The 24,326-nt window shown below is 55.1% G+C and overlaps 1 protein-coding gene across 12 annotated transcripts; it reads right to left on the minus strand.

The window, feature by feature from the left end:
* Nucleotides 1-785: 785 nt before the first annotated feature.
* Nucleotides 786-15,538, minus strand: MEIS3 (Meis homeobox 3). Of its 12 annotated transcripts, none has more exons than XR_012328053.1 (14): nucleotides 12,760-14,425; nucleotides 12,471-12,652; nucleotides 12,092-12,251; nucleotides 11,945-11,995; nucleotides 10,747-10,797; nucleotides 10,417-10,566; nucleotides 7,529-7,640; nucleotides 7,194-7,366; nucleotides 6,178-6,254; nucleotides 5,880-5,938; nucleotides 5,690-5,776; nucleotides 5,268-5,337; nucleotides 4,352-4,393; nucleotides 786-2,670 (listed from the first exon to the last, which is right to left on the minus strand). XR_012328053.1 is itself a non-coding variant. In XM_073796069.1 (13 exons), the coding sequence occupies exons 1-12, from the start codon at nucleotides 12,814-12,816 to the stop codon at nucleotides 5,288-5,290; spliced, it is 1,158 nt and encodes a 385-aa protein (XP_073652170.1). In that variant the 5' UTR covers nucleotides 12,817-14,425; the 3' UTR covers nucleotides 787-2,670; nucleotides 5,268-5,287. The 12 variants fall into 12 exon arrangements, 10 of the variants coding, with proteins under 10 accessions (XP_073652170.1, XP_073652166.1, XP_073652165.1 ...); XR_012328052.1 differs by having other exon boundaries at nucleotides 4,185-4,393; nucleotides 12,760-14,424; XM_073796069.1 differs by lacking the exon at nucleotides 4,352-4,393 and having other exon boundaries at nucleotides 787-2,670; nucleotides 10,417-10,515.
* Between the last annotated feature and the right edge of the window lie 8,788 nt (nucleotides 15,539-24,326).

A 24,326-nucleotide genomic window follows, 5' to 3' on the forward strand; every position in this document is an offset into this window, starting at 1 on the left:
GCACTTGTTTCCCAGTTCAGGGGCGGCCACCGTGAGGTCTGGTCTGCAGAGAAGAGCGGCCGTGGAGACACAACCAGGCTTTGGACATACGCAAGGTGGTCCCCAGTTATAAAGACCCACTGTCTTGTAGTCATGGACACGCACTCACACGGAGACATACAACCTATGAGGCACAGCGTGACAGCCACAGCCCTTCCTCGGTGACATACGTCCCATTCAGTAGTAGGCTCGGCGGCGGACACACTCCTGGAGGTGGCCGCTACACCGATGCCCCTCCCCACAATGGCACGTCGACCCCAGCATCCTAAGTCCATGGCCTCAGCAGTCATGCAATTGTCACACACACGCACATGCACCAACCCCGGTGACCACTTGGCCCTGCCATCCAGCCCCACACGGGCCACCCTGCAGACCCATCAGAGTCCCCGCCTCTCTGCCCCTTCCACTCAGCAACACCAACCCACTGCACAGGCAGCCTCAGAACTCCAGGTTCAGCTGGTTCCTCACCCCAGGAAGTGGGGGAGGTATTTTTAGTTACAATTAACCTCCCGCCCAGTTTCTCTCCTCCCCCACGGCACAGCCAATTGATTTAATTAGAGAGGATTAAATGAGAGGTATTTTCAACCAGGTGGGGGAGGGGGAAAGGAGAGCTTCCCCTCCCCCACCTGCCAGTGTCCCTTTGCCGGCCAGGCCAGGTTGCAGGAATACAAAGCCCTCCCCTTGATGTAGACCTCAGGCCTTGGCCCAGCCCTGCCCCCTCCCCCATAACCCTCCCCCACCCGCCTTTAAAAGTGGGGAGGTGTCCAAAGTCCTTCTTGTTGTATATCCCTCGTCCATCCCACTTCAGTCCCCGGGAGTTTGGGGAGAGACAAACTGTAATCGTAGTCGCCAAAACAATTTGTAACTCAGAAAACAATCGGTGATATAGGCCCTTTAGAAATCATAGACTCTTAGAATTCTATTTTTAAAAATGAGGGGTTGTGAGGCAAGTGGTTAGCTCACAGCCTGCCTGGGTTCTAATGGGAACACCCACTCTCCAGCTCTGTGACCCCGGGCGAACGATTTCACTTCTCTGGACCTCAGTTTCCTGATCTGGGAAATGTGGCCAGTGATCATACCTCCTCCTGGGGCTTAGTGGTAAGCGTTTACCAGATTGATAGGTATAAACCTCCTGGAACAGAGCCTGGCACAGCACGAACTAGAGAAAGGGTAAATAAATGTGTAAAGGAGGCACCTGTACTCCCATCCCTACCCTGCTCTGCTTTTTATGACACTGTCAGCTTCTCACAGACTAAATGATGTACTCATTTATTTGGCCCATCGTGGGTCTTCCCCACTAGGACGTCCGCTCCCCCAGGGCAGGGTCTTGGGTTTGTTCACTCAAGTGCAGGGACGAGCAGAGGGTGCGTGTCCAGGGCATACCCGTGGCCAGGAGGAATGAATGACGAGGTGAAGGCGGCTGAGTCTCAGAACTATGGAATTTCTTCCTCCGTTCTTCACCTGTTTCCCAGGCACCTGCTGGGTATAGGGTGCTTGCTGTCTGAGGCCCCAGGTCACCACAGTGACAGAGAGAGACAAACTCCTGCCTTCTGGAAGTGCTGAGGTTCCAGCCAATAATGAATAGGCAAATAAGTGATGGAAAGAATTCCAGGGAGGGGGTGATGGGGGACAGGGAATGAGGTGAGAGAGAGTGGTGGACAGAGCGGGGTGCTTTGGTTTGGCTGTTCCTGTCTTTGCAGAGGTGACCTCTGAGCCAGGAAGGTGTCCCAGGCAAAGGGAACAGCCAGGACAGACACCCCGAAGGGGGACTGAGCTGGTCATTTTCCACAAACAAGGTCAGCCTGCTGGGGTATGTTACCATGTACCCCAGTCACTCCTGTTGTCCCCACTGCCTGCCAGCAGAGCCCCCTTGCTGACCTGTGGCTGGCCACAGATACACAAGAGAGCCCTTTTGAAGCCACAAGAACTGCCCAGATCAGCCTACTACATCAACCTGTAGATTAATGTGCTAAAAATTAATTGGCCTTTTGAACCATGAAGCTTTGGTATGGTTTGTTACACAGCAATAGCTAACCGATACATACCGAGGGCCTGAGGAGAGAGCAGGATAAAAAGCATCAATTATTATTATAATTAGTGATTCATGAGCTTCAAACTGATGAGAATTTGAATCATGGAAGAGACCCACGAACTCAGATTGGTGGCCTTTTGTTTTTAAGACTTTATGCTTAAAAAAAAAAGGTAGAAGACAACACAAGAGGGGAGTGGGGGAGGGGGAAAGAGGGTGGGCTGGGAGGATGAAGGGAACCTCTCTAAATGTCGGATCTGGGTGACCCTCCTTCCCTGATGGCCCCAGCCCACCCCCAATCCCTTCTCTGTCCTAGGGGTGGGGGGGTACCCAGCCGCCATCTTCTGAACTGCCAGGCCCAGGATCTCAGCTCAGGTTCCAGGCAGAGGTGAGGGCAGAAGTGGGGCACAGGGCCTAGAGGCCTTGTCTTTGTCCTTGAGAGACCCTCGAGTGGGTGCTCAGGCCCCTCATGTCCCGGCAGGGCCCCAGGGAGGTAGGCATTGAGTTGGGGGGGCCATAGGAGGTGGGGTCCTGAAGCCAGAGGGCCAGGCGTCGACCAGAAGCAGGTATGAACCTGGCAGTCACAGTCCAGAGGTTGGGGTCTGTGGAAAGGAGAGGAGAGGCCAAGTCAGGAGATGGAGAGGGCGTTTGGACCTACATCAGGCCTTCTGCGCTGTCCCCACCAGCCCCACAGTGAGAGGGACACAGAGAGAGAGACAGCGACAGAGGCAGAGAATCAGAACAGAAATGAAGGGAAAGAGACAGACAGAGATGAAAAAAAGACAAGGAGACAGTCAAGACAAAGAAAGAGATAAAGATAAGGAGGGCTTCCCTGGTGGCACAGTGGTTAAGAATCCACCTACCAATGCAGGAGACACGGGTTCGAGCCCTAGTCCAGGAAGATCCCACATACCGCGAAGCAACTAAGCCCGTGTGCCACAACTACTGAGCCTGTGCTCTAGAGCCTGTGAGCCACAACTGCTGAGCCCTCATGTCACAACTACTGAAGCCTGCGCACCTAGAGCCTGTGCTCTGCAACGAGAAGCCACCACAATGAGAAGCCCATGCACCGCAATGAAGAGTAGCCCCCACTCGCTGCAACTAGAGAAAGTCAGCGTGCAGCAACAAAGACCCAACGTAGCCAAAAATAAATAAATTAAAAAAAAAAAAAGATAAGGCGAGAGGGACAGACAGAGCAGGATAGAGAAGAGACATGGAGATAATCAGAGATGGAGATGTGGAAAGAGAAAGAATGAGAGAGACAGAAATAAAGGGAGAGACAAAGAGGAAAAGGCAGGGATTGGGAGAGACAGAAAAGAGTGGGGAGAAAAGGCAGCTTGCTTGGGGAGCAGGATAAGAAGCTCCCTCCATCACTCTTGGTCCCAGAGGTCCCCTGACTCTGGACCAGGGCTCACCTGTCTGCAGTTGGTCAGGGCAGAGCTGAGACCCCCCATGGACCTGCCGGGCACTGAACAAACCTCTCCTCCCAGGCTCAGGCCTCCAGTGCTCTCCAAGCCTAAGCCCTTGCAGGTCTCCACTCTCATATCCCAGCCTTTCTGTGGGCCTTGATTTCATTACTCACCCAGTTGACACACCAGCCTCAGCCCAGCCCAGTCCCTTTGTATGTACGTGTGTGTGTAGTGAGGGACTTATAGCCTTTGCATATACTGTTCCTTCCTCTCCTGTCTCACTCCTCTTATTCTCCTGGTCTCAGCTCCAAAGTGCCCTCCTCCAGGAAGTCCTCCCTGAACACCCCAGCCTAGGCCCGATGCCCCCTCTGGGTTCTTCCAGTTCTTGGGTTCCCTCCTCCCAGCCCTGCCTACTGTAGGTCATTACTGTCTGGGGACAGATCTGTCTCCCCCACTGGACTGTGAGCCTCATGGGCACAGGGCTGGGCTGTCATGGTCACTGCTGTGTCCCCATCACCACCCAGCACAGGGCTGGGCACACAGCTGCTCAGGGAATGTGTATGGAATGAATGAATGAACAGATGCCAAACCAAGGAGTTTGGACCTCATCCAATGGGCACTAGGGAGCCACAGAAGGGTTTTAATCCAAGGAGAGTCAAGATCTGATCTGTGGGGCTTCCCTGGTGGCGCAGTGGTTGAGAGTCCACCTGCCGATGCAGGGGACACGGGTTCGTGCCCCGGTCCGGGAAGATCCCACGTGCCGCGGAGTGGCTGGGCCCGTGAGCCACGGCCGCTGCTTTAGAAACTCCAGGCAGCCTCTCAACCCTGGGCGTTTGCACATGCTGTTCCCTCTGCTTTTCTAAGCTGAGTGAACCTGCACAAGTGAACTCTTCTCTCCGAGCCTCAGTTTTCTTATCTGTAAAATGAAAATAATAATAGCTTCTCTCTTTTGGGGTTATTGTAAAGACTGAGAAGATACTCTAGACTGAAGACTTGGGAGAGTAAAAGAATGCACCCTGCTACCTTGCCCCCAACTTTCTGCCCAGTGGTCTCCTATTCATCCTTCAATGCCCTACCCAGAAGCCACTTCTTCTATAAAGTCTTCCCTGATATCTCAGAGATAGCTGATGATAGCTGTGTTTTATTGTTTGAACTGTTGGACTAGATTGCCATTGGTTTCTAATGTCCACCTCCTCATGAGCCCAGAATCTTCTCAAGAGCTGTACCCTACCTGAGGCATGTCAATATGTGTTTGGAAATGTATGTAATATGTGGATGGGTGGATGAGTGGGTGGGTAGGTAGGTGCGTGAATGCATGGGTAAGTTGACAAGTGGGTGGACATGTGGGTGGGGGGATCAATGTGGAGGTGGGTGAATGAGTGGGTAGCTCTATCTTCTGATGGATGAAGGGTGGTGGATACACACATGGATGGATCCACGGGTAGGCAGGTAGGTAGGTAGGTGGATGAATGCATGAATAGGAGGGTGGATGTGTGGGTGGATGGATCAGTTTGGAGGTGGATGGATGAGTGGATAGGTGGGTGGATAGATGAATGAATGAGTGGATGAATGTATGTTTGGATGGATGCGGGGGTTGGTGGATGATTGACGGATGGATAAATATATGTATGGGTGAATTGATGGATGGATGGATGGATTGGAGAACCCTCAGTTCAGAGACGCAGGCTGACCCTGCCCTGGGTGGGCTCACTGTTGGAGTCTGGAGGTCTTACGAGGGGTTGAGAATAGCACACTCTCCAACCTAGTGCCCCTAGACCTAGGACACTCACATCTCTCCTGACTCCAGCCTCTATAAATAATGCCACTCTCCTTCTAAGTTCAAACTCATCCCCATTGATCCTGGAAGACAAAAGAGGAGTGTTAGTGGTCTTCACCAGACACCCCCATATGCCCCACTCCCCCTTCCTTCCCCAGGGGACTCCTCTATCAGGACAAACTGAGTCATCCTTTAAGAGGGTGCTGGTCCTTTAAGGAAAAGTGGAGCTTTCCAATGGGTGGTTGAAGCCTGGAAGAAGCAAACTCTGGGAGGAAAGGTGGGGACCAGGAAATCTGCATTTGCATCTTCGACTCCCCTTTTAAGCAAATGAAGCAAGGTATTTTTCAAGAACTTAATCCCAGAAGGTAGGGCACATTGTTTGGAGGAGGGGCCTGGAGTGCTGGGGGTGTGGCTTAGTTAGGGGGCGGGGCTTACCTGGGGGCCTGACAGTCACTTGTGGCTGAGTCTCCGTGTAGGCCCCCATGGGCTGGCCCTCTGGGCTGAAGGCTGCACCCTGCCCTGCTAGGGGAGTTGACGGGTGCAGGCTGAGCCCCAGGATGCCCGGTTCAGGCTTTGATACTCCCCCGGCAACACCAGGCCCTCTCTTCCCACCTTCTCCCTGTACCTGTGCGGTTGGATTGATCGATCATTGGTTGCACGATGCGTCTCCGGGCATTAATGAACCTGGGAGGGGGCCATGGAAACGGAGGAGGGTGCAAAGAGGGAGTAGAAGAGAGACAGAAATGAATACACAGGGACAGAGAGAGAGCAGGCAAGAGAGGACGGATACAGGGGCGGCAAAGCAGAGGCAGGACGAAGAGAGGCTCCGAGGGGCTTTGGGGCCTCCTTCAGCACCGCGGACAGCGCCCGGCCTCCCACCCCGGGCTGGCCCACGGAGCGCCCAGGCCTCCGGTGTCACTCACCAGTTGTTGACTTGTAGGATGGTGAGCCCCGTGTCCTGGGACAGCTGTTTCTTCTGCTCCTCTGAGGGGTACGGGTGCTGTGGCCACCAGCAAGAGTCACCCTGCTTGCCTGGTTGCCCTCTGATCCCCCAGGCCTGGCCTGCCCAGGTCCCAGGGAGTTGGTGAGCCCAGGCTGAGGCAAGGCCAGGACAGCTGGCGGCCTGTCTGAGCTTCTCCGTGTTCCCCGGGGCCCAATGGAGGGAGGCAGAGCCAAGCTTTGGGCAATTACACCGGTGGGTGTCCCCCAACCTCTTCCAGCAATTAGAGGCTAATTGGCCAGCTCTCATCAGGGAGGTGGAGCTGCGGGAGGGGGGAACTGGGGGAACTCCACCTCCCTGGGGAAAGGAGGCAAAGCCCAGCACCAGCCCTCTCTGAGTCCGACAGGTCCTTGTGCATGTCTCTCCCCGTCACAATCTCTACCTTTCTCTGTGTCTGTCTGTCTGTCCCTCCCCCAATGTGACTCAGTCTCCCCCTGTGTCTCTCTTGCTCTGACTCTGCTCTCCATAACTCCCCATCTCTATCTTTGTTTCGGCCTCTCCCTGTCTGTCCTCCTGTCTCCCTGAGGCAGGGTGGTTTGCTGATTAAGGCCAGACTGCCTGCATTTGAACCCACTTCTGGCTGTGAGACCTCTGGGCCTCAGTCTCCTCATCTGCGAAATGGAGCTAACGACATCGCTGTCCTCATGGGGTATGTTTGGCTGGATGGTGGATGACTGATGGGTGGGTGACTGGATGGGAGGGTCTGGGGCGGGGGAGAGGACTGAATGAGTCCAGAGCCCTGAGTGGCACCTGGCACACAGGTAGTGCTCATGGATGTTTGCTCTTGTCAATCCCCATCTGCTTGAGATTTTCCCTCAATATTTCCCTGCTGCCTCAGTCTCCCGTCTCTGGGTCTCTCTCCGGGCCTCAGTTTCTGTGTAGCCATCCTTCTCCATCTCTCTCTCTGCCCACCCCGCACCAGGGCCCCAGGGCTCTCACCGAGAGGTGCTGGAACAACCAGGCTCTCATGATGTTGGTGGCCACCTTGGGGAAGATCCCTCTCTTCTTGTTCTGCCGGCGCTCGTGGTCCAGCTCTTCGTCCTCTCCCCCAGAACTGGGAGAGGCCACATTTGTGTCTAGTCCATCTCCTGAGCAGGGAGAGGCATGCTGTGCTGTGGACGGGAAAGGTGGGGGACCAGAGGGACCCAGAACTTTCCCCCAAGGCACCACTCCACACGCCAGTCATCCTTGCCCCTCTGGAAGTCCTACCTGCTGTCTAACTTCAATCCTCAGACTGACTCCCACCTTTCCCCTCCACCTCTCAAGCTTCTCACCTTGGTCACTGGAGTTGTCACCACTCTGGGAGGCCAGGCCCCCGCTGGATGGACCCGGAGTCCCCAAATGTACAGACCCGCTGTCTTCTTGGTCTCTAATCCATGTAGTATTCTGGAAAATAAGACTCGGAAGTCAGTGCCAAGGCTTGGGGTATAATACACTACAGTGGCTAAGACCACGGGCTCTGGAGCTAGGAGCCCTGAGTGTGAAGACTGTGTCTGCCTCTCTCCTGGCTGTGTGTGACCTTGGGCAAGTCACTTCACCTCTCTGTGCCTCAGTTTCCTCCACTGCAAAAATGGAGGACAACCATCCCCACCCCCCTCACAGAGTGTGGTAAGGATTCAGTGAGTTAATTTACATAAAGGCACACCGCAGTCACTCAGGAAAGGTGAGCTTGTACAGATCTCTGGCACCTGATCAGAAATCCCGGGAAGCCAGCGCTCTTTCAAAATTCAAAACTTTTCATATCTTTAGGCAGTGCACACGCCACTATTTCCTAACACCTCCACAGTGTCTGGGGCGTAACCTCGTCATCAAACTCATTAACATTTCTGCAGCAAAATGGATGAATATTTAACTAAGTGGAATAAATAAAGGCTGTAAATAGCCTCTCAGTTCAGGTCAGATTTTGCTGCCAAATAAATCTGCACTAAACTTATGGGGAAAAAAACACCAACTTCTAGTTTTCAGAGATTTGGTGGTCTCCAAATTGCAGATCAGGGAGTCGGGGGTTGTATTTTCTTTATCCAAACTCCTACACACTTTGAGGAACTTGACAATGTGTTGAATTCACCCCCTGCCCCAGCTCTGTGTCCAGGAGGCCCACCCACCTGTATAGATACATCATTTCTTTGTCATTTGGTTTAAGGTTCTTCAGTTGTTGGGAGGCAGACTGGGTGGAGGTGGGGATGGCAACAGCCGCCTGCTGTTGCTGAGCCCTGGGGTACACCCCTGCCCCTGGTGAATGTCCTAGACCCTGCCCTCTGCTTTGTAATTAGCCCCTCACCCCTGCAAACGGATGCAGCATTTGTGTCCTTCCAGGGCTCAGCCTGAGACACGGCACCTTAGAGCAGCTTTCTCTGGGCTCAGAATATCTGTGTGCAATTTAGAGTTTGAGGGCTTTGGGGATGGGTTGTGTGCAGACGACAGAATCATGAGGTCTGAAGGCTTTTGAGCACTGCTGGAACTGTCACCCTGCCCTTCTGGCATTGGATCTGATCGGATGAGCGTCCATGCCAGTGTACCTGACGCTGTCCTGAGACTGTCATGCAGCATGTGAGTGTGAATGTGCTTACGTCCGTGCCCGACAAGGCAAGGTTGTCCCTGGAGAAGAGGTGTCACGTGGGCAGAGCTGAGACACGCAGCCGTATTTGAGCGTGGTTGTGTCACTCTCTCAACCGGCCAGGTGGCTATACCTGGCAAATGCAAGGCTACATTTATTTTTCTAAGCTTGTGGCTGTAGTTCTAGGGGTTGGGGTCCTATTTGGGAGACAGTGTGTGGTTATCCTGAGTCCTGCATGAGTGGGCAGGCAGCTCCGTGATTCTTTGGCGGGGGACGATGGCCAGAGGAGTGTGTTGGCAGCTGTGTGAAGATACAGAATATGGCTACGTCTCCGAGGGAGTTGTAACTGGTCAGCACACGCACATGGTGGGCTACTGAGTGGGTGCATAATACGGGCTGTGGGGCAGAGGGTCCCTGAGGCTCGTCTGTGACTGCTGTGTGCGCCTGCTCCAGTCTGCGTGGTTGTGGTATGGTCACGTGCCTGTATTTGGGTGTCATGCTGTATAATTGCTGCGTTGATAGTGTGACCACCTTGTGGGTATGGGCCTCACTGGGATCCGCACAGCTGTTGTGTGATTGTTGCCTGGGTGCCTAAGTCTATGAAACTATAGTCTGATTGTATCTGAGACTGAATGAATCTGGGGCCACGTGGCCACTGAGTGGCAAGGTGTGTGCCCACACCTACAGCAGTCCAATTGTTAAGAGGTTAGGGTAGGACTTCCCTGGTGGCGCAGTGGTGAAGAATCTGCCTGCCAATGCAGGGGACACGGGTTCAAGCCCTGGTCTGGGAAGATCCCACATGCCGTGCAGCAACTAAGCCCGTGCGCCACAACTACTGAAGCCCGCGCGCCTAGAGCCCGTGCTCCGCAACAAGAGAAGCCACTGCAGTGAGAAGCCCGTGCACTGCAAGGAAGAGTAGCTCCCGCTCGCCACAACTAGAGAAAGCCTGCATGCAGCAACGAAGACCCAATGCAGCCAAAAATAAAGAAATAAATTTATAAAAAAGAAAAAGAGGTTAGGGTAGCGTGTGTGTGTGTGTGTGTGTGTGTGTGTGTGCGTGTGTGTGCAAGCACTGTGGCTGCTCTGGGTCTAAGTGTGGCTGTAGCTGAGCTTATGTCGTAGGATCTGGGGCCATTTGGCTCCATCTCCAGCTGGGTGGCTGTTACGTTGTTGAGGTGTGTATACTGCACACACACGCACACACACACACACACTCTCTCTCTCTAGAACGGCAGTGTCTCAATCAGGCTGTGTGATCTATGATGCTATTATGCCGTTGGGCTGTGAGTGTTTAAGTATGTGGCATATGCTATCACCTTACTGTGAGTGTAATGGGTTTTGTGGCTGTCTGTGAACCTATGTGGGTGTAGCCAAGTCTATGTGTGGCATCTGCAGCTGTTGGGGTGTGTATGCGTCCTGTCATCCAGCTGTATTGCAGTCTGTGTGGCTGTTGCATAGTTGGTGCCTGTCCTGTGGTCAGGCCATGTCTGACTGTGGCTGTCTCAGGCTGTGTGGTGTGTTGTGTGTGCCCTGATACTGGAACCCAGCTCTCTGGGCATGCCTTTGGTTTCAGGGCAATGCCTGTCGCCCCATCCTGGGGCCCACCTGATCTGGGAGGCTCGGGCAGGAGGCCGGGTAGTCGTCGAGATCCTCCCTGCAGCCGCCGTCCCGATCCTCGATGACCAGGTCGATGGGCATCTTTCCCTTGAGGCAGGTGATGTAGCGGTGACAGAAGTTGTCGCACAGGTCGTGGACCTGAGGGGGCACCGGGGTACTGGGGGGGCCACCCGGGGGCCAGGGCTGGGGTGTATAGGGATGGGGGTGGCCTTCTGCTCCAACTCTGGTGGGGAGAGAGCCTGAAGGAGGGGTGGAGGGGGCAAGAAGGGAAGGGATGGGGGGCAAGTGAGGGCGTGAGGGGAAGTGAGGAGCACTCACCTTCTCCAGCTCCAGCAGGTGGAAACGGAGCACTTGAATGGCTTGTATCATCTGAAAACAGAGACACAAGAGGGGAGGGATAGAGGGAGCGAGGGAGCGAGACAGAGAGGAAGGAAGAGGAGAAGGCGAAAAAAGAGAAGAAGGAGGTGGAGGAGGAGAAGAGGAAGAAGAAGAGGAAGAAGGAGAAGGAGAAGAACGAGGAGGAGGAGGAGGAGGAGGAGAAGGAGGAGAAGGAGAAGGAGGAGGAGAAGGAGAAGGAGAAGGAGAAGGAGAAGAAGATGAAGGGGAGGAGGAAGAAGAAGAGAGAGAAACAGATAAAGTGCATTGGATGACAAACAGAAAAAAGAGTGCAAAGAGAGACAAAGACAAAATGACAGGGGCAGAGAGAAATAGAGAACAGAGATGGAGACCCAGAATTAAGGAACAAGGGAGTGTGAGATTGAGATCAGAGACAAAGAAAGAGAAGCAAGAGGTGCAAGAGACAGAAGAGGACCCATCACAAGAAGAGTGAGTTAGGGTATGCTCTAATAATAGCACCACATCCTTTGCCTGCTTGCCCTTGGATCCATTTCCCACCCTTCACCTGAAAACTACATTTCCCAGAGTCCTTTGCCAAAGGGTTCAGCCAATAGGAAGCTCTGGTGGGAGCTGGAAAGCAAAAGGAAGGGACAAGTCGGGGTATTTCTCCCTCTCTCTCCCTCTCCTCCTTCTCTTCCCTTTCTCCCTCTTCTCTCTCCTCTCCTCTCTCCTTTACAGCTAACTGCTTTTATTCATTTTGATGTGAGCCCTGTTCTGACTGATAGAACAGCAAACACTTAATGAGTCCCCATTCAGTGCCAGGCATTGTGCTACAGGCTTGACTCTCTTTAACTCATTATACACTCGCAACAGCCCTACAAGATAGAAATTATTACTAGCTACACTTTACAGATGAGGAAAACGGGGCCCAGGGAGCTGGAACTACCTGCCCTGGTTCTTAGAACTAGTAAGTAGAGAGCTGGGATTCGAACTCAGGCCATCGAGTCCCTGTTCTCAAACTCTAGGCTACACTGCATTGCAAATGGGCAACAATGATCACTATTTGAGGACGTGGGCCAGGCGGTCTCCTCTTTGCTCCCACAACCAATCCCAGGGCTATGGAGAGTGGAACAGGAGACCCCCTTGGAGGAGAAGGAGTTGGGGAGGGCCCAGGTCTCACCAGATTGTCCAGCTCCGGGTTGGAGGAGAAGAGAGGCCTCTCGGAGCGGACCTGGGAGAAAGAGAGAGGCCAGGGAGGGCACATCCTGTCTCCTGCCCACCCCACTTCACTGGTTCTCCTGGCGCACAGCGGATGGTGGGTGCCCACCTGCTTGGCAAAGGCTGCGATGTCCTCATTGAAGGAATCGGAGGAGCATACATCACTGCCTGGGGGTGTGCCCAGCCCAGTCCCAGCCCCATCACGGGGAGAACACGTGGCCAATTCACATTTCTCAAAGACCAGGGCCAGCAGCGGGAAGAGCGGGTGTCTGGGGAAAGCAGGGGGTGAGAGTTCACGAGGGGAGGGCAGGGGGGCTGGGAAATATGGCACAACCGGGAGGTGGAGAGGAGACCCAGAGGGAAGAGGTGGAGAGATAGAGACAGAGTGAGACAGAGTCAGAGAAGAGAAACATATCCAGAGAGACAAAGAAACAGGGTGGGGGCACATCCCGAGACCCCATGGAGCCCTCAGCCTTGTCCCCACTCACCCGTAGATCTCATCCTTCTCCCTCCTCAGGCCATCACTATCCAAGCCCAGGGGCGGGGGCTGGGGAGGCCGGTGGGGGCCGTAGGGCCCGGGGGCTCTCGGTGCCGAGGGCACTGCCTCCGAGAAGCCAGCCAGGGCTGCAGTGCTGTCCACGATGCCGGGGTAGTGGGGCAGCTCATCGTACTGGGTGGGGGAAGGTGAGAGGGGAAGAGCCCCAGGGACGTGTCAGCACCAACAAGAAACCTCCCTACCCTCGCACCCAGGAAATGCCCCCTCCTTGCCCCAGTCACCTGCCCTACTGTCCCCAAGTGTCCCAGCCTTGCTCCCTTAGGCCCCTGATGTCCCATGGAGCTGTCTGGGTGGGACTGAAGGCCCTGTCCTCAAGCCTTCCTTTGGACCCGTGGACTGTGAAAAATGTCCCGTCAGAGATTCCCAGTGTGTGGGCAGGAGGGTCCAGGGGAGAGAGACTGACCCAGGTCTTGGATCTGAGGGTCAGGGTTGGGGGGGGTCAGGGATTGGCTGGCTGGTAACTGCTAGCTTCTCACAGAGACTTAGGGGAGAGAGATTCAGAGAGAGGGAGAGAGATGTGAGAGAAGAGAGAGACTGGGAGGGAGATGCAAGAGAAAGAGGGAAGGAGAGATTAGAGGGAGGGAGAGAAATGGTGAGAGAGACAAAAAAGGTGGAGAAAGAGACAAGAGATAAAGAGAGATGTAGAGTCAGAGGGAAGAGCAGAGAGGGAGAGACACAGGGAGAAGATACAGGAGAAACACACAAAGGGAGACAGGGGGCAGAGAGAGAGAGGGAGGCAGAGACAGAGACAGAGAAGGGGAGAGAGAGGAGGGGAGAGAAATCGATTCTCGCTCCTGGGCACTGCCCATCAAAGCAGTTCATTGTTTGTACACAAATGTACACATACAGTCTCCCCCGCTTCAATTTCATTTCACAGATGAATATGCACGTCTGAGTGCATCTTAACTTGTCACACTCCACTCCCCATGTGGACCCACCACACACGCGCGCACACACACACAGCCAGAAGCCAGGCGCAGGAATGAATGAGTGGGTGAATGAATCAATGCGCGAGACATTTAGCACAGTGCCTGGCGCACAGTCAATAAACACTTGTTGAACCAAAGTGTAACCCGGCTCAACCACACCAACGCACTTGTGCCAACAGCCCCAAAGAGAAATCACGCGTGAGATTTCTGTGTCCTGTCACCACAGAAGCACACGCACCGGTGAAGCCAGGGGACCTTTAAGTCACCCACGTCCAATCCTTTCCTCTTTCCTCGGAAGAAACTGAGGTTCAAAGAGGCAAAGGGACTGGAGAGGGGGAGGTACCAGTGTTCCTGCCATAGCGGGTGTGTGCACGGAGGGCTCTGAGTGTGTGCACGGAGGGCTCTGAGTGTGTGTGTGTGTCTTTCCTTTTCTCCTAACTTCTCCTGAGCACTGAAGTTAAATCCAACTGCCCCCCCCACCGTTCATCGCACATCTCAGGATGTCCTCGAATCCTGCGGTATTCCTGCCCCCCTCCACCCCCAAAGGTGCCTGCTCACCTCTTCGCCTGTCTCTCCAACCCCAGGACAGCGGAAGAGAATCCCTTGGCCCTGCCTGGTGAGACCCACCTCTCCCAGCACTGTCCCCACGCCTAACCCTCTGGAGGACATGGAACAAAAGTAGACCAGGGAGAAGAATAGGGGAGGGACGAAAAAGAAGGGGGGGGTAGGATAACGGGCCTGAGATGGAGGGGAGACCAGGGGCAGAGAGGGGAGACTGAGGGGCAGAGAGAGGGGAGACCCGGGGTTAGGAAGAGGGGAGATTCAGGGGCAGCGAGAGGGGAGGCAGAGAAAGAGATGGTGGAGAGAGCGGGATGGGCTGATGGGGGCCAGAGCTCCCCAGGGAGGAGACGGAAGGATGGGGGATGCGACCACCGGCCGGGGCACAGGATCGTCCGCCCTCAGACCTACCCTCCGGGCCATGGGCTGATGCCGGCGGCAGCTCCCGGGTCCCTCCAGGGCCTGGCCGGCGGGGAGGGCGCAGCCAGGGGCAGCGGCCCCAGATGGCCCGAGGGGCCGACGCCAGGGGGTGGGGCAGGAGGCTGGGTGCCCGGCCCCCCCACCCCCACCGCCGTCAGCGGCAGGCGCCGGGCCGTACGGAGGCTCCGAGCATGGACCCCCAGCCTCCTGCCCCCGCGGGGGTCACAGCTAGGGGCTCCTGCCAGCGAGGGCAGGGGCGAGAAGGCGGGGAAGGGCCGCCCGAGGCCCCCTCCCCGGGGCCCCCAGTCCCTCCCCCGGGTCCTGGGAGGATGGAACCAGCCCGAGATCCACAGACCGAGAGGCGGGGGAGAGGGGGGCGCGAGGGGGCCCGGCCCGGGGGGCGGGCGGCGGGCGGCGGCTCCCAGCGCGGTGCGGGGTCCCGGCGTTGGCGGGCCGGAGGGATGCTGGCGGCTCCGTCTCTCCCTCTCTCCCCCTCTCCCCCTCTCCCGGTCTCTCCCTCTCTCTGTGGTCACATCCGGAAGTTCCACAGCGGAGATGCTTAACCCACTGTCCGCCGGCGGCTCGGCCGCTGGAGGGGCGGGGCGGGGCGGGGCGGGGCGGGAGCGTCCGGAGCCCCTCCCCTCCCGTCGCCCTCCCCACTCCCGGGGGCTGCGGCCGCTCTCGGGGGCGGTTTTTTTATGGGAGTCTCGCAGCGTCTGGTCTAACTCGGTCCCCACCCCTCCTGCCTTCCTCTCTCCACGTCGCGCGCTCGGGTCTTCTACGCCTGTCCCCCTCCCGGCCGCCCCAGGTCCCTGTCTCTCTCTCTCTCTCTCCCTCCTTTCCTCCTCCTTTCCACCCGACCCCGTCTCTCTCTCTCTCCATCTCCCTGCTTCCCTTTTTTCGCTAGGTCTTCGAGTCTCTCTCTCTCCATTTCTTTCTCTCTTTTTCTCTCTGTCTCTGTGTCTGTGTCTCTCTCCCATCCTCTGCTCCCCACAGCTCTGCCCCGCTCCTGGCCGCCCACGCTCCCACTCAGGCCCTCTGATCAGTGCCTCTCCCCCTCCTCCTTCCCCTGTTCTCTCTCTCTCTCTCTCTGACTGGGAGACAGCTCAGAGGAGAACCAGAGGCTGGAAGTAACCAAACCCTATGATGTACTTTCTCTTCCTTCTCCAGCCCCGCCCCCCCCCAACTTCCCACCCCGGGAGACAGGGACACTTGTGCGCTTGCCTGAAGCCATCTGTGTGTGTGTGTGTGTGTGTGTGTGTGTCCCCAGCTGTGTCTGTCTGTGTGTCTGGTTGTTGGATCATGCCTGGTGTGGGTGTGTTGTTTCTGTTTCTGAATATAGTGGGTGTGTAAGTGGTGTGTGTGCGCACGCATGCGCGCACATGCCTGGAAATACCACTCTGCCCCTCTGCCAATGTTTCACCTTTGCCTTTTGGAAGTTTCTTAGCCTGAAACCCCCTCAACAGCTCTCAGGGAGTTTGTGATGGCATCTCCAAAATTGAGGGTAAACGATGTGCCTGGTTACACATCTGCTGGAGAGCAGGTTCACAGCTTTGACCTGATTCCCGGAGGAGCCTGGGACCCAGGCAGCCTTTGAAACTGGTGTTCTAATGAAAGAAAGATTTCCGCAACAAAAGTGTATTGACTGCCTACTGTGTGTTGGGTAACGTTCTGGAGATGTAGCAGGGAACAAAAGACAACCGTTCCTGGTCTCCTGGTGCTCACATGCTACTGGGGATGGTGTGGGGGAGACAGATTTGTCCGGTAAATAAATGTGTAAGTGTAAAATCATGCCTGGAGGTGATAAGTGCTCTGAGACGAAGCAGAATAAGGACAGGGGGATGACAAAAGCTGGACAGGGCAAGTTCTCAGAGGAGGTGACATCTGAGCAGAGACCAGAAGGAGGGGAGGGAGGGAGCTACATGGATGTCTGGGGAAGATCATTCCAGGCAGAGGAGTGGCAGGTGCAAAGGCCCTGGGGCAGGAATGTTTTGGAGGCCAGCAAGGGCAGGAGAGGGCATGGGGCTGGGGGGAGGGAGGTTGATACCCCTGGGATTCCTTCTCTCACTGGTTTTTCTACAGTAGTGTCTTTAGCCTCTGGTGGCTGCAGATTCCCAAGGGGATGTATAAGTGGGTATCAAGAGGCCTGTGAACTCCATCACGTTGCCTGGCAAATTATGGTCTTGGTGCTTATGTGTTTTCTTTAGGGAGATGGCCCAGAGTTTTCATCCTATGATCAAAAAGGATACTTGACCCCCCAAAAGTTACAAACCATCACCCCAGAGTAAGAGCTCCAGAGAGAAATGAGACAGAGATCCAGAGAGAAAGGGACAGAAATTGGAGGAGGGGACAAAGACCCAGAGAAAGGAGGGCAGAGATGGGAGGGGGAGACAGAGTCGAGAGAGAGAGAGAGAGAGAGAGAGAGAGAGAGAGAGAGAGAGAGAGAGAGAGAGAGAGAGAGAGAGAGAGAGAGAGCAAGAGAGAGAGAGAGAGAGAGAGAGAGAGAGAGCGAGCGAGCGCGCGCGAGAGAGAGCTGCAAGCCGTACACCCACCCCTGCTGGGCTCTCTAAGGTTATGTTTATGACCCTCATAAACAGCTCCACCTCACCCCACCCTGCTGCTCTTACCTCCTCCCAGCTTGTGGACCTTAAGCCAAACCACCCAGGCCAGGCAAGCGGGTGAGAGAGCTGCAGCTACAGCATGACGGACTGAGGTTAGGACAGCAGCGGCACTTCCCAGAGGGAGAGGGCAAGCTGGAGGGCTCTGGCTGAGGGCGAGGATGATGGCCCTGGTCCCCCTCAGGCCTGGGGAAGGCCGTTCCTCGTCCAGCCAGGATTCAGCGTCACCTCCAGCCCACACCCCCAACTCTGTCTCTCCCTGGATCGCTTTCTCGCCGGTCCTCACTCTCTCTGTCTCATCCAGGATCTCCATCCCTGTCTTTCTCTGTGTCCCTGACTCTTGTCCTCTGACCCCCCCTCGGCACACCACCAACCTTCCTTCCTGGCTATGCCTGGGTCTCCTCCAGGAATCTGGGGTCCAGACCCACCTCAGACCAATTCTTCCTTCCCTAAGCCTCAATCTCCCCATCAGCTGGATGAGCCTTGGGCTTGAGGAGTGAGGAGTGATGGCGAAATGGTTAAACTGGTAGATGCCAGGACTCTGGGCACCTTGTCTGAGTCCGGTGTCCTCAAGCCAAAGGGTGCTCCCCCTGAAACTTTCCCACGCACTGTCCCACGGGTGACGCTGGCCCTTTAAGGCAGGCGGAGGGGCAGGGGAGAGCCTTTAATCACTGCCACACACACCCCGCCCCCCAGATAGGGGTTTTGGGGTTTTGGAGCAGAAAATTTATTTAAATAACTTTTTAATTAAAGATGCAAAGCTTTTCTGGGTGCACCCCCTCCGCTCCCAGCCGAGGCTTAGGGTGCGGGAGCCAGGGGTCTGGGCCCCCAGCCTCTCTTTGGGTCTTGGGGGATGTGTGTTGAGGTCCCCTGGCCCAAGCTGATTCTGAAAACAAGGAGGGTGGCCTGATCTGATGGGGGGAGCAGGGGGCGGTAAGTGGATGGAGGGGAGGAACCAGCTGTGTCTTAACTGGGTGGCGGCCTTGGTGAAGCCAATGGGGCAGGGCGGCTGGGGAAAGGCAGAAACAGTGGCGCAAAGAGGGAAAGAAGGAAAGGGGGTCAGACTGAGGCCCAGAGCGAGCCGGACAGAGGAGGGGGTCGGGGGGAGAGGGAGGGAGAGACAGAGGCAGAGAAGACAGGAGACAGAGACCAGAGTTACTCCTTGCATCACTCAGCCCCCAAACAAGGAGGAGGGGCTTGAACTCTTGGGCATAAATCTTTTTAATTAAAGAGAAGAGCAAGGGGAAAGCAGGAGTGTCTGTGAGAGAACCTGCTGGGGAAGGCAAGATACTGGAGGGAGGAGGCAGGAAGCTGGTTTTCTCACTGCTGCTGCCTCCATTCTGTCTGACAGACACACCCTGGCCCGTCTCTCTCAGACCTCAGGCCTCCTCTGCAGAGCTGGTTTCCCCCAGCGTGGCCACCAACCTCTCAGTGGCTGGGCGGGACCCTGTTGCTCTCTTCGGTCCCCCCACAGGGGCTGTGCCCACCAGGGAGCGGCGACCCCCAGGGAACCCCAGGGGTCCCCAGGGTCTGCGCTCCGAGGCTGTGGGAGCCGAGGGAGCGAGCGAGGACCAGCTCAGGGCCTCCCATCTTCCCTCGTGGGCCTGCGAGCTCTCCACCTCAGTTTCCTCTCTTTCTCATCAGCTGCGTTCGCCTCGCCCTCCTCCCCCACTCCTAGTCTCTCTCCAAGGGTCTGTATCTCAGGGGTGGGGAAAGTGGATCCTACACGAGGGGGCCTCTGTGTCTCTGTTTCGGTCTTGGGTGTCTGTCTTTCCAGCTGTTTGCCTCATGTGTCTCTCCCTCTATATTTTTGTCTCTCTATCTCTGTGTCTCTCTTTCCCTGGGCGATCTCTCTGTGTCTCTGTCTCCATCTCTCTCTCTCTCTCACTCCCAGTCTCTCCCCTTCTCTTTGTCTCAGACCTCCCTCCCTCCCCCACCTCCAGTCCGTCCCTGGGGACCTGTGTCTCTGGGCCTTTGTCTCTCCACCTCTCTGCACCCCCATCCCCGTCCAAGCCCTCCTCCACCCGGCTGCCCAGGCCTTTCATAGATGCATCGCACCGAATCCCCAGTTCCTTCCCCTGTGCCTGGCCCGGCCCCAGGAGAAGGAAGCATTTATGCTGGTGGGCCCCCTCTCCTCCGCTCCCGGGCCCGGCCCTCCGCCTGCCGCCCAGGCCCATCCAGCACCAGAGCTGGTGACTCCGGAGGCTCATTTGTCACCCGCTGCCTGCCGCCCCACCAGGCAATCGTACCATTAGCCATGGCTGGCCAGAGGCCACCAGGAGGACCGGGCCTGACGCGGGCGGAGGAGGGGCACAGGGCCGCACTCCCCACCCACTTCCCGTCTCTCCGGCCTCTCTCTCCTTTTTCTCCGCATCTGCCTCCCTGTCTCCTTTCTGGGTCTCCCCTCTTCACTCCTCTTGCTGCCTATCCCCTCACCCCACCCCCATTCCTCTTTCACTGTGTCCCTCCTTGTCTTGGGTGTGTGTGTGTCTGTCCATCCATCCGTCTGTCTCATGTGTCTCTCCCTCCATCTTTTTCTCTCTGTCTCCATCTCTCTCTCTCTCTCTGTCTCTCCCCCCTTCCCCTCCCCATCTCTCTCTATCTCTGGGGACCTCTTTCTCTCCTGTCTGTCTCTGTTGCCCTCCCCCCACCCGATGTTTTGTTCTGGACGCCCTCCCTTCTCTCCTGACCCCAGCTGCCCCTTTTCAATCCATCATCCTAGACGTTTCCTTCCCTCCCCACCCAGGGGGAGAAAATTGCTGGGAGAGGGCAGGGGGAGGAGGACGGGTACCCTGGGAGGCCCGTCCCTTCTCCCCCCACCGCCAGCCCTGAGTGCCTGGAAGTCCTCCCTAGAGTCTGACTTCAGTCCTCAGGGAGACAGCAGGATGCAGATTAGGTGGCAGGAGCAAGCCCTCCCTGTTCCCTGGAGGGACAAGAAGCTCTGTGCTCCCAGGGGCGAGGCGGGGAGAAGGGGACTGGGGGGCGTGGGGCAAGCGGAGGGGGAGACCTGGGCACCGTTGTGCCTCCCCTCGTTCCTTGGTGCCCACAGATTTTCCCACGGGAACAGGGATGCCCCATTCACACCCCTCTGACCCAATAGCAGTCCCCACACCGCCGCCTGGGACGCCCCCCACTGAATGAAGCGGCCGGGGGTTAGTAAATAAACGCCCCAATTTCTTCACCCCGGGTTGGGCCCCCAAAGAGGGTTCTACAGAGTCCCCAGCAGACCTCGTTGTCTACAGGGGGTGACCTGTGTGTCAACACACCCCTTAATGGTTTCCTTCCCTGTCTCCCCTCCAGTGTTTCCTGGAATCGCCTTCCAAACAAGCCACTTGCTTTGGGCTGACTTCTCTGGAGCCCAGCCTGAGACGGCGGCCAGCCAGGGACATGGAGGATGGGCAGAAAGGGGGGCAAGGTGAGAAGAGATGCCCCCCCCCCGTGATGGTTAATTGTATATGTCCACTTGGCTAGGCTATGGTACCCAGTTGTTTGGTCAAACACCAGCCTAGATGTTGCTGTGAAGGTATTTTGCAGATGAGATTCACACTGAAATCAGTTGACTTTGAGTAAAGCAGGTTAACCTCCATAATGTGGGTGGGCCTCACCCAATCAGTTGAAGGTCTTAAAAGGAAAAGACTGAGGTTCTTTGAGAAAGGGAATTCTGCTTCCAGACTGCCTTCAGATTTTTTTTTTTTTTTGCGGTACGCGGGCCTCTCACTGTTGTGGCCTCTCCCGTTGCGGAGCACAGGCTCGGACACGCAGGTTCAGCGGCCATGGCTCACCGGCCCAGCTGCTCCGCGGCATGTGGGATCTTCCCAGACCGGGTCACGAACCCGTGTCCCCTGCATCGGCAGGCGGACTCTCAACCACCGCGCCACCAGGGAAGCCCTGCCTTCAGATTTGAGCTGCAACCTCAGTGCTTCCCTGGGTTCCCAGTTTTGGACTTGCCAGACCCCACAATCACATAAGCCAATTCTTTAAAATAAATCCTTTACTATCTGTCTATCTACCTATCTAACTATCTATACATCCTATTGGTTTCATTTCTCTGGGGAACCCTTACTAATATACTTCCAAAATCTAAATTGCTATGAGCATGTGAGGCATGACAAAGAAATAAAAAGAACATAAGGGTTCAAGATGTAGCACCCTTCGGGGCTTCCCTGGTGGCGCAGTGGTTAAGAATCCATCTGCCAATGCAGGGGACACGGGTTCGAGCCCTGGTCTGGGAAGATCCCACATGCCGCGGAGCAACTAAGCCCGTGCGCCACAACTACTGAGCTTGAGCTCTACAGCCCGTGAGCCACAACTACTGAGCCCAAGTGCCACAACTACTGAAGCCCACGCGCCCAGAGCCCGTGCTCCACAGCAAGAGAAGCCACCGAACGAGAAGCCCGCGCACCGCAACAAAGAGTAGCCCCCACTCGCCACAAATAGAGAAAGCCCGCGTGCAGCAATGGAGACCCAACGCAGCCAAAGAAAGAAAGAAAAAAGAAGATGTAGCATCCTTCAGCAGATGAATGGATAAGCAAAATGTGGTATTTTCCTCCAGTGGAATATTATTCCTCCATAAAAAGGAATGAAGTTCTGCTCCATGCTACCGCATGGATGGACCTCGAAAACATTAGTCATGCTGAGTGAAAGAAGCCAGTCAAAAAATACCACACGTTGTAGGATGCCCCTTATGTGAAACGTCCAGAATGGGCAAAACCATAGAGACAGGAAGTAGGTTAGTGGCTGCCTCGGGGTGGGATGGGGTGCGAATGGGGCGTAACTCCTAAGGGGTACGGGGTTTCCTTTAGGGGAGATGAAAAAGGTCTGGAACTAGATAGTGATGATGGTTGCGCCACATCGTGGTGGTACTAAATGCCTCTGAATTGTGCCCTTGAAAATGGTGAACATGGTACATTTTATGTTATGTGTATTTTACCGCAATTAAAAAAAAGAGTTCAAGATGTAGCGATCCATAGAAACTCGAGACAAGAGGCGGTGGTGAATTAGCTCTAGAGATGGTGTGTTAATTTCCTGCTGCGATTGTAACAAATTAGTGCAGTCTCAGTGACTTAACACAAATTTATTCTCTCACGGTTCTGGAAGCTGAAAGTCCCAAATCAGTCCCAGTTGGCCAAAATCAAGGTGTCCGCAGGGCTGCAATCCCTCCAGAGGCACTAGGGGAGAATCAGTTCCTTGCCTCTTCCGGCTTCTGGGGGCCGTGGCATTCCTTGTCTTGTAGCCACATTGCTCCAGTCTTCAAGGCCAGCATCCTCAAATCTCTGCCCCGTCTTCCCATGGCCTCCTCCTCTGTGTGTAGTATGATCTCCTCTTTGCCTCCCTCTTCTAAGGACCCATGTGATCCAGGATCATCTCCCCATCTCAAGATCATTAATGTAATCACACCTGCAAGATCCTGTTTTGTCATATAAGGGAACACATTCACAGTTTCTGGGAATTAGGATGTGGATATCTTTGGGGGGCTATTATTCAGCCTACCATGAAGGGCCACCAACTATTCCTCCCCTCCTTCTAGGGTGCCCTCTCCACCCACCAAGAGGTGGTGTCTACTACCCTGCCCCTTGAATCTTGTGACTTGCTTTGACCCACAGAATATGGCAGACGTGGCCTTACAGCTTCCACGGTGGCTCTCTTGGAACCCAGCCACCGTGCTGCAAAGAAGTTGGTCTAGACAACTAGGGGAGGAAGGGGGGCTCCAGGGAGAAGTGAGGTGGCCCAGCCCACAGACAGCGCCCACTGCCAGCCATGAACGAGGGCACCTTGCACATCTGAGCCCCAGCCAAGCCCCAGGAGGAATGCAGCCACACGATGACGTCAGCCAACACCACCATCAACACAGAGAATCGTTAAAATCATTGTTTTAAGCCACCAGGTTTCAGGGTGGTTTGTTACTCAGAACTAGATAACTGATAAACACACAGACACACAGACACAGGGGCGGTGGGCAGGGGCCACTGACATCTGGAAACGGAGAGATAAGGTGTGGGGGGCGGAAGATACAGATCAAGGAAGCAAAGCAGAGAAACAGAGGTGGAAGGGTCAAAAAGAGACAGAGACCTCTGGAAAGAGACGGGTCAGGGGACAGCAGCGCACAGACAAGATGTAAAGAAAGAGAGAAACAGAAATTGTCAAGAAAGACAGGGGCTAAAGAAAAAGAAAAAAGAAAAAAGAAAGACACGGGCTCCTGTCAGCCCCGGCTAAGCTTTCAGCTGACAGCCAGCATCAACTGTCAGCCATGTGAGTGAGTTATCTCACGAGTTAGTGAGTTGCCTTCAGATAACTAGGCTCATCCGACAGCTGATTGCAATCGTGAGAGACCCCAAGTCAACCCGTAGAGCCTAAGTCAACTGGAGCCAACCACATAACCATGAGAGACAATAACTTGTCATTTTAAGCCACCAAGTTTTGGATGGTTGCTTTGTAGCAACAGATACCCAGAACAGGATGCATGGAGTGTCACAGAAAGGCAGGCGAGGAAATCGGGGGAGGTTTTAAGCTGAAGCTTTAGTTGGAGGAAATCGATTAAGAACTTGGGAAACTGTGAGAAAGATGAAGCAGAGGAAATGTGCGTTTCAGAATTTGGGGAAGGTTAGAGGCTCAGGCCTGGATCCCAGAACAGAGGATCTAGGGCCCCTTTGCATCCATTTCAGGGGTGGTTTCATCCAGTACCCACAATCTGATTGGTCTTTGGAGCACCAGCTCTGTGAGTTCCCTCAAACCTTTTTGCAGAAGAGACTGTTCATTGCCTGATAACCTCCAATTCCCCACGTTTCCTTAAAAATTCTCTATGATTTTTAGCATAATGATTCAGAATTAAAACTACTTTTTCTCCAGCTCTTCTTGCGGCTCAGTGTGGCCAGATGATTCAGGTCTGGACACTGAGACGTAGCAGGAATCATTAAGTGGAACTCCTGGGTCAAAGCCTTACAGAGGACGGTGGATCCGGGACCCGTCCTTCCCTCTCCATCCTTCTGGTTGGAGGATGATGACATGGAGGTGCACCATCCTGGACTAAACAGATGAGGGTCATATTCTAGCTACGTCAGAACAACAAGGTAGAAGCAGGTTCTGTACTGCCCCCCTGAAATAGGGGTGCTATGCCAGACGTGAACTGTTGCATAAGAAATAAACTCTTATCTTATTTCAATCACTATTATTTTGGATCCTTGTTATTCACATCTAAACCCATATCTAACTGCTATTAATAAAAATCTGATTAGGAAGCTCTTACGAGGACTTACCTACACCCAC

This window comes from Tursiops truncatus, chromosome 19 (genome assembly GCF_011762595.2).
Source record: "Tursiops truncatus isolate mTurTru1 chromosome 19, mTurTru1.mat.Y, whole genome shotgun sequence".
NCBI lineage: Eukaryota > Metazoa > Chordata > Mammalia > Artiodactyla > Delphinidae > Tursiops > Tursiops truncatus.